The sequence below is a fragment of the Prunus dulcis genome, chromosome 6 (assembly GCF_902201215.1).
Source record: "Prunus dulcis chromosome 6, ALMONDv2, whole genome shotgun sequence".
Classification (NCBI taxonomy): domain Eukaryota; kingdom Viridiplantae; phylum Streptophyta; class Magnoliopsida; order Rosales; family Rosaceae; genus Prunus; species Prunus dulcis.
The window spans coordinates 14348695-14356866 of NC_047655.1; the positions used below are offsets into that span (position 1 = coordinate 14348695).

Genomic DNA, 8172 nt, shown 5'->3' on the forward strand with positions numbered 1-8172 from the left:
CAAGATTGATTCTCTCTAGATCGTTTTAGCTTATCGGTTGGCTCAGGGTACTGGGCTCTATAACTAGGGAAGTTTTACCTATATATACTATATTGTTATTAGGATCAGGGGCGGAGTCACAAAGAGATCAGTGTGGTCTTGGGCCCCAATCATTTTTATATTAGAAAATATTATATATTAATATCTTTTATGATACTTCTAATATTTCTTCAAGTTTACATTTTTTTCATGCTTTAGATTAATTTTCTAAAAATTTATTATACATATTATTATTTTTTATACAAGTCCTTCAAATCTAAGAGTCATTTTCATCAATTTCTCTAGATTTGTGATATTCTCTTATTCTCCATATATTATATTATCAAGTTTCAAATAATTTTTTGGCCAAATTATCAAGTTTCAATTGGGTTGACTCACCTAATTATGATTGTTAATTTTTCTCTTATTTTTTATTGTTTTCTCTTTGCCTATGGTTTGTTGGGGTTTGGGAAAATTTGAATTATTCTCTATTGAGTTCAATGGATCTTTCAACTAATTTGTCGATTACCAAAAGAAAAAAATGTGTAAAGATTTCATTACATATGTATTATATATGATGTTTTGGCATTTTCGGTTACTTTGGAATGTATTGTGAGTTTGAATTTTTTTTATATAAGTATTTTGTAAGAGGCCCCCTTACACATGAAATTCTGACTCCACTATTTATTGGGATAACTAAAAGCTAGGATTGATTAGCCCGAAGGGGAATTAACTAAAAGCTAGGATTTAAAATCACTAAACCCTAAATTTACTTAAAAAGTATCTATATAGCTAATTAATAAAGAAGTTGATTTCCCCACTCCTCTTTTCTCCACTTACTATCCCTTTTGCTTTTTTAATACTTTTTAATCAATTTTGTTCTTTCTCTTTTCTATTCTATCCTTACCCTACATTAATTTCTTTTTTACTTCACTTTTATATTATTTATTTTTCTTTATACTTAAATTTTCAACTTACACTCCATTTTCAGTATTAAAGGGGGAAAAAAAAAACTTAATTTCTTACTCGATTAAAGGAAAAAAAAATCATGAAAATGGAGTGCAAGTTGGAAAATAAGTACAAAGAAAAAGAACTAATATAAAAGTGAAGTAAAAAGAAATTAATGTAGAATAAGGGTAAAATAAGAAAGAGAAAGAACAAAATTGATTAAAAACTGTTGAAAAGCAGAAGGGGGTGTAAGTGAAAAAAATGAAAATGGGTAAATCATATCCCATTAATAAAGATAACTGGATTTATTATTAAAACCTGCATTAATTCATGGAAATGGTTTGATGTTTCTTTTTGGGAGATGTTGTGGTCTAAATAAAAAAAATTAAGCTTTTTTTGAATACACGAGATAGTCTAAACTACAAGAGGAACATGAATTTCTCACATTATCAAGAAATCATGAAAGTTCAGACTTAAAATCACAAATTGACAAGTCAACATCATTTTCTGCCTTGACAACAATGAAGCTTTTAATTGCGTACGTGGGTTGTGTTGTGTGTGTGTGGGGAGACTAAAAATCAACCAAATCAAACATCACTCTCCCACACGAAAAGCAAAAGAAGTCCAAAATTGACTGATAAAGAGCTGTAAAAGTAATTTTATCTCAACAAGAGAGAATGATGAAGCATAAAGAAGCAGCAGCGCCAGGATTTCAGTGCTTGTACTGGTCAGCGGCCAGCCCAGCCATATATATGTAAAAATATAAATAAATATATTGGGAGAAAACCCTAGCAATGTGGCAAAAGCCTGCAAGCTCTCGGTGCAATCCTTGACCCTAGACAAGTTTGGCAGAAAAAAGATAAATAAGATTTCAACCCTTTGATCTCCCATCGTGGGCCCCACCTGACACCCAATATCTTCTCCTTTTATTTCATCAACTCATCTTTTTAGTGTACTTTGTAATTGCATCATGCATGCTTTCCCTCAGCTCAGCTCCCTTCACTAAAATTCTGCTCCAATTCTCTCTCTCTCTCTCTCTCTCTCTCTCTCTCTCTCTCTCTCTCATTCATTCATAAACCTTTTTTTTGTGAGTCTTGGATCAGTCTTTCTAAAGCTGCAAACTAAAGAAGCTAGAGCTAGAGGGTTTTTAGTTTTTTTATTCTTTGTTTTTACCAAACTCATACTAATCTGATCGAAGTGCTTTTGGGTGATCTTTGGTGTGATAATTGACTTGATCAATCGATAGATCGAATTCGCCTTCCCAGTTTTTATATGTTCTAAATCAGAAGATCATCACTTGGAAAAAGGCCACAGAAAAACATGGAGATCAATATTGATTACACAAGTAAGCTGGCAATGAACTCCTCTGGAGTGGATCTGGATGATGATCATGCTAGCATGGAAGACCCCATCCTCCATCAGATTTCCTCCTACGAATATTCTTCTCTTTGGCCAAACTTGCCTCTCCCTCATCATCCACTACATCAAATACCATCTTCATCCACTGCTCCTCCTCCTCCTCCTCCTCCTCCTCATCATCATCATCAATCAATTGCTGATCATCATCGTCATGATCATCAAATGCTACTACTAGCTGGCGGGAATAATAACAACATTTTTGTGGAATTAAATGAGCATGAAGATGATGAAGAGGCAGGTGATGGTGGTGGTGGTGAGGAGGAGCTTGGAGCTATGAAGGAAATGATGTACAAGATCGCAGCTATGCAACCGGTGGACATCGATCCGGCCACAATCCGGAGGCCCAAACGGAGAAACGTGCGAATCAGCGAGGACCCGCAAAGCGTGGCGGCCCGTCACCGGCGGGAGAGGATAAGCGAGAAAATCCGCATCCTCCAAAGACTTGTTCCGGGGGGAACTAAAATGGACACAGCTTCCATGTTAGACGAAGCCATTCGCTACGTCAAGTTCTTGAAGAGGCAAATCCGGCTACTTCAATCATCTTCATCCTCATCAGCGTCGTCAAATAATAATCATCAGCTTCATGATCATGATCCTCAATCAGCAGCAGCTCATGATGATCATGATCATGGTCAATGCAATATTAATATTATTAATAATATTAATGGATCATCATCAGTTGGTGCCAGAGGCGCAGGGTTGCCTTTGGATTGGCCGCGGCATAATATTAATGTGAATCATATTAACACAGCACAAAAACCCAACAATCATCATGCCGCAGCAGCCGCCGCCGCCGCCGCCACCACCGCCACCTCCGCTAGAAACCCTCGTCACTAGACAACGGGGCGGGTCGATCCACGCAGCTGCCTACAATTAATTACTACTACGTAATCCTGCTGCTGCTGTTGTGAGCTGAATGAGGATTAGATATATATTAGACGCGTGTGGCTGATTAATTTTATATATAATTGTGATTGTGTGCTAATTAATTAGTTAAGTGGATGAGGAAGGGAAGATGTCAGAGTCTCTCTCTCTCTCTCTCTCTCTCTCTCTCGGGTCATGTATTATGTATATGATTGTTAATTGTGTGGGAGGTAGCTATAGCTTCATAGCTTCATAGCTTGATAGCTTGCTAGCTTGCTAGCTAGCAAAAGGTTTGTTAGGATTTTGTTGACTAAGGGGCTGAAGAATAATCATAACGGTTTGCTTGCATTACGTACTAGTACTGCCATACCATACCATATATCAAATATAAAATATATAAAACACATATTATTATAAATACATCTCTCCCGGGAATAAAACAGTATCATCATTATATATATATATATATATAATTAGTAATATATAATATGTGAGATGTAATTTTGTGTATGCATGTATCCTATTTACGTTCACTACTAGAAAAAGGGACCAAGGCCACGGTTTGCCTAGCCACGACAAACCAGCAGTGGCCATTGGTGTGTAATGCCCCAGTTATTGTGCATTAAACGTTTTTGACACCTTCATTATTCAACACAACACTTAATCCCAATTTAACAATGTTAAATGTTTTCTTTCTTTGTTACATCTTCTTCTATGTTCGTTCTCTTCGTCGTCGTTATTCTTCTAAGAAAAATATTCATTGGTTGCAAAGTAATTAGTCTAGCCTTTCATCTCCTTGAATGTTGATGTGAATGTTGATATAATTTATAGGTAAGAAATTGTTGCTATATAGGAACTTTGTTAGATAATGTATGTTGTTGTAATTTGAATGTTTGAATCAACTTTATGTGGCAAAAATATAGGATGGTCCTGACATTGCCAAGGCCAATGCGAGGAACTACCATTCTTAGGGCAGTGGGGGATTTAGTAAGGAAGTATGTAGAAGAGCGTGTCTTAGGATATTGGTGATTATTCATAGTTACCCTTTAGGTTTGAAGAGGTTTGTCACTTTTGTAATGTTGCATCCCTTAGATTGTATTACCATATATCCAAATGTTGGGTTGTAACTAATACCTAGATAAGAATGTTGATTTTGAACTTTAAACTTGGTTTTATGGTACTTTGGAGTTAATGATGTTTGGTTTGTTACTATATTAGTTATTGAGCTTTTAAGCTTGATGGCATGTTGAGTTCAATTTTAGTATATTTGATGTGCTGGAATGAAAAAGATTAGCAGGTTATGGAATTTTGTTGTTATAACTCAACTTTGAAGTTTGATGGCATGTTAAATTCAATTCGAGGATTGTGTTGGGAAATGAAAAACGTTAGCAAGTTATAGAATTTTATTGTTGTAATTGGGCTAACAAAATTCAAAAGGAAAAGCAATAGGGGTTAGGCCCAAATCACCCATTCAAACCGTACTAAACTGTCCATTATTTGGTTACCTCAGTAACTTTTGTTAAAACTGAACCGAACCAAATGTGGGAGGAGAAAAAAATGAGTCAGACATATTTCTGATTTTTTTTTTTCTTTTAGTGGTAGATATATAGAAGTCAAGCGACATTATCAATTTTTGATTTATTAAGGGGCATTTTGGTTGATGAGGAAGGTTCACGGCGCTGGGAAGTAGTTGCAGCCTTGCTTGGATCACCAAGCCAACATGACTAAACTCTAAAAGCTCTCAAAACAGCAGGGTCCCTAAAACTGTGACAAAAGATGACAAGCGCCTATTAAACCAATGTAATGTGAGGCTCCCCAACAATGTAAATCAACTCCTTAATCCCTTCCAAACTAAGGATATCTCTACAAAACAAATTGAACACAACCAAAATTCTTACATCATTCAAAATCAGATTCTGGATCTACATCCACAATATCCGGAAATGAACCCGCATCTGAATCATTGCCCGTTTCAAATGCAACTCCCATGCTCTTCTCAGGATTTGAAGTAGTCGCTTAATTGTCTCTGCCAAGAGACTTGTCGCCTTTAGCCACCAGAACATCCACCGCATTGCTATCTGCTTGATATGATGGGCCACTTTCCAAATCAACCCTCCCAAACACTTCTTCTGTAATAGTAGTTCTAGCAACTGAAACAACATTTGGAGACACGATATCCTGATATTGAACTATCGATTCTTGCAATTGGTGGGATTCAACCATATTTTCATCCCCATTCCCTCTCATCTCCACATCCAAATGGTTGCTGTGAGCTCCTGTGCACTTCCTACTAGAGTCTCTTTACTAAATGAACCATCTACATAAAGCGTTTTATCCCAATTGTTGATGCTCAAAATGGCTCGGCCACTATTTGAGTCCAACTTAGTGATTAGAGGTACTAGGTCTTCAGCAGGGAAGAGGGCTGAAGCCCTTGGGTGAAATGGATTGCTAAGACCTGCAGAAGGTAAAAAGAGGAGAAGCAACCGTTAAGCTTCGGACACCGGTGTGGTGCCGGCCGAAGGCTCTCCGATGCCTAAGTCAGTTACAGGTAGTAATTCTAGCAGAGTAACAGTGAAAGTAGGGGAATGGTCTCTCTTTTTTACCTGGGTACTGTTCCCTATTTATAGGGAAGTGAAAGTGGGAGCTTTGCACAAAGTTCCAATGTAGGACTTTGTGCAAGCCGTGGTGGTGGCGACACGTGTCCTGAAGATTAGGTTTGGCATTTGAGAGCTTCGGCAGGTGTCTGGCACCTCGGAAGTGTGTCTTCCTTCGGCATGGGAGAAGGCATGGTTGCCTTGGTGCTAGTCGCTTTCTGGCTGGGTCTGCTCGACCTCGGAAGTGTGTCTTCCTTCGGCATGGGAGAAGACATGGTTGCCTTGGTGCTAGTTGCTTTGTGGCTGGGACTGCTTGGTTCATTATGGTGTAAACACCAATGAACTGTTGTAGTTTTTGATGGCTCTCCAACCTGCATAGTCTTTCCTAGGTCACTCACTTGTGCTTCCATTTCTTTACTATTTGCAAAGCCAGCTATCATATAGTTCATCATGATCAGATTCATAAACAAAAAGGTCTCTGTGCACGCATTCCTTGTATGTCAGTTGAAAATGGGGTTTGGTGCCTTAGACTATCAGAGTATATATTTTCTGGGAGTTTGTGGCGAACTCCATCAGAGAGGCTAGGTGCATTAGCGAAATCTGCCAGCGGAAGGACCCTGGGATGCATAAGCACCTCGAAGGCCAAAAGAGCATGAGCACAAAATTCAGCAAGTTTGGTTCCAGTTTCTTGTTTGCCTGCAGAAACCACTTTTCATGCGAACTAAAATAGATGAGGAATACAAGTACAGGGAGAAAAAAAAAGACTTGATTCTAGATAGTTAATTTTATTTTAGAGAAATGTCTCTCTCTTTTTCAGAATGATGTCCCGTGCCTGCCTTTAAATTTTAATTTGTAGATTCAGACCAAAATCAGTCTCTTACTCCTTGGTAGTTTTCCCATAGGAGTAGTCAAGTGTTATTAAAGAGGTGTAATTCCTTCCTGCACATCAGTAATTCGGTTCTAATATGGGTGAAGAGTCCACCACCATTTCTAGCACATCAGGACATGTAATCATCCCATACATGTTTATTTGTTGCTTTGGATATGTCGACAAGATAATCAAAATGAAAAGAGAAAGATTCCACATATTCATGAAGGAATTACCTCTACGGAAAATATCAAGACCCTCAGCTAAATAAGGGAGGCGGACACAAGATGAAGAAAGGAAATATGCCAAAAGTGCACGTAGTGCAGCAAGCTGCATATCACCCCAAATATCAGCTGGTAAATGTTTCTGTTCTCACCAGCCCATCGCCCTTTCTGAGAATTTGTAGCTATGTTTATCAGAAGAAGATGAACATCTGATCGCCATCCTTCAGATTTCAATGCATCACCCTGTGAAAAGAAAAAACAAAAACTATATATATATAACATCTTGTCACTCATTAGTAATGCTTTGATGTCAGAAAAAAATTATCCACAAAGATTTTAAGTTCTACCTACATAAGTAGATTGTTGCTTTAAAATTTTGGAAATTTTCAGGTACAATTTCACCTTCTAAAGCAACAAAACCTTATTTATGCACACGCAAAAGAGAGAGAGAGAGAGAGAGAACCTTAAAAAAATATTCTTATTTCTTACTTACCAGAAAAATATTAATGACATGGTGCATACTTGGATGTTAAAAAAGTTCAAGCAACTGAAGGGCAGAACCCATAGCCTATAAAGACCAGGTTTCACAAATAAAATATCGTCTGTGATCAAAGTGTTGGTTCTTCTCATAGTATATCAGGCTTAAGACTTTCCTTTAGAAATCTTAGGATACTACAGTTAGTCTTCTACTAACAATGCAAGAGGCACTTCACTGTTTCATATTTATATTCATAAATTACAGCAACCTGATCGAAGACTATGAGGGTAAACATTATACAATGCCCAAAAATGCACTGAAGGAGTGCACATACCACAGCCAGAAGAGATTCTAATGCCTCGAGTACAGAGATTTTCACAGCAAATCGATGTTAGAGTTTTGTGAAGAGATAGTTGTGAATAGAAGGAGAAGAAAAAACGCAGAGAGAGAATCAAATTAAGTGTGTATTTCTCATTTCATGCTCTGACAAAAATAGATGAGCAAGCTCAGTGTGAGCTATATGATCGTTAGAGAGAATAGCTGGATTCGCTTACATCACTGAGAATCACAGCCTTACATCCAAAACTTCTCTCTAGGAGCATTACACGTGGCTATCACAACTTTACATTACCAACGCCTAACACTTGTCAATTTCAGTGACTAAGTGAATACACCATTTAGCTTAATAGGCCTAATTACATTTCTATCAGCTCACTACTTACATTTCAACACTCTCCTTTAAGTTGTGAGCTGATTTCA

The 8172-nt window shown here is 37.5% G+C and overlaps 1 protein-coding gene across 1 annotated transcript; it reads left to right on the forward strand.

Annotated features, from left to right (window-relative positions):
• Window positions 1-1970: 1970 nt before the first annotated feature.
• Window positions 1971-3604, forward strand: LOC117631572 (transcription factor bHLH69-like). Its single transcript, XM_034364805.1, has one exon. It carries the CDS (start codon window positions 2287-2289, stop codon window positions 3220-3222), a length of 936 nt encoding a protein of 311 aa, XP_034220696.1. The 5' UTR covers window positions 1971-2286; the 3' UTR covers window positions 3223-3604.
• The last annotated feature ends 4568 nt before the right edge of the window (window positions 3605-8172 follow it).

What these genes read in the sequence shown, in the direction of transcription:
- LOC117631572 (XM_034364805.1), top strand. Translation starts at nt 2,287, where the DNA reads ATGGAGATCAATATTGATTACACAAGTAAGCTGGCAATGAACTCCTCT.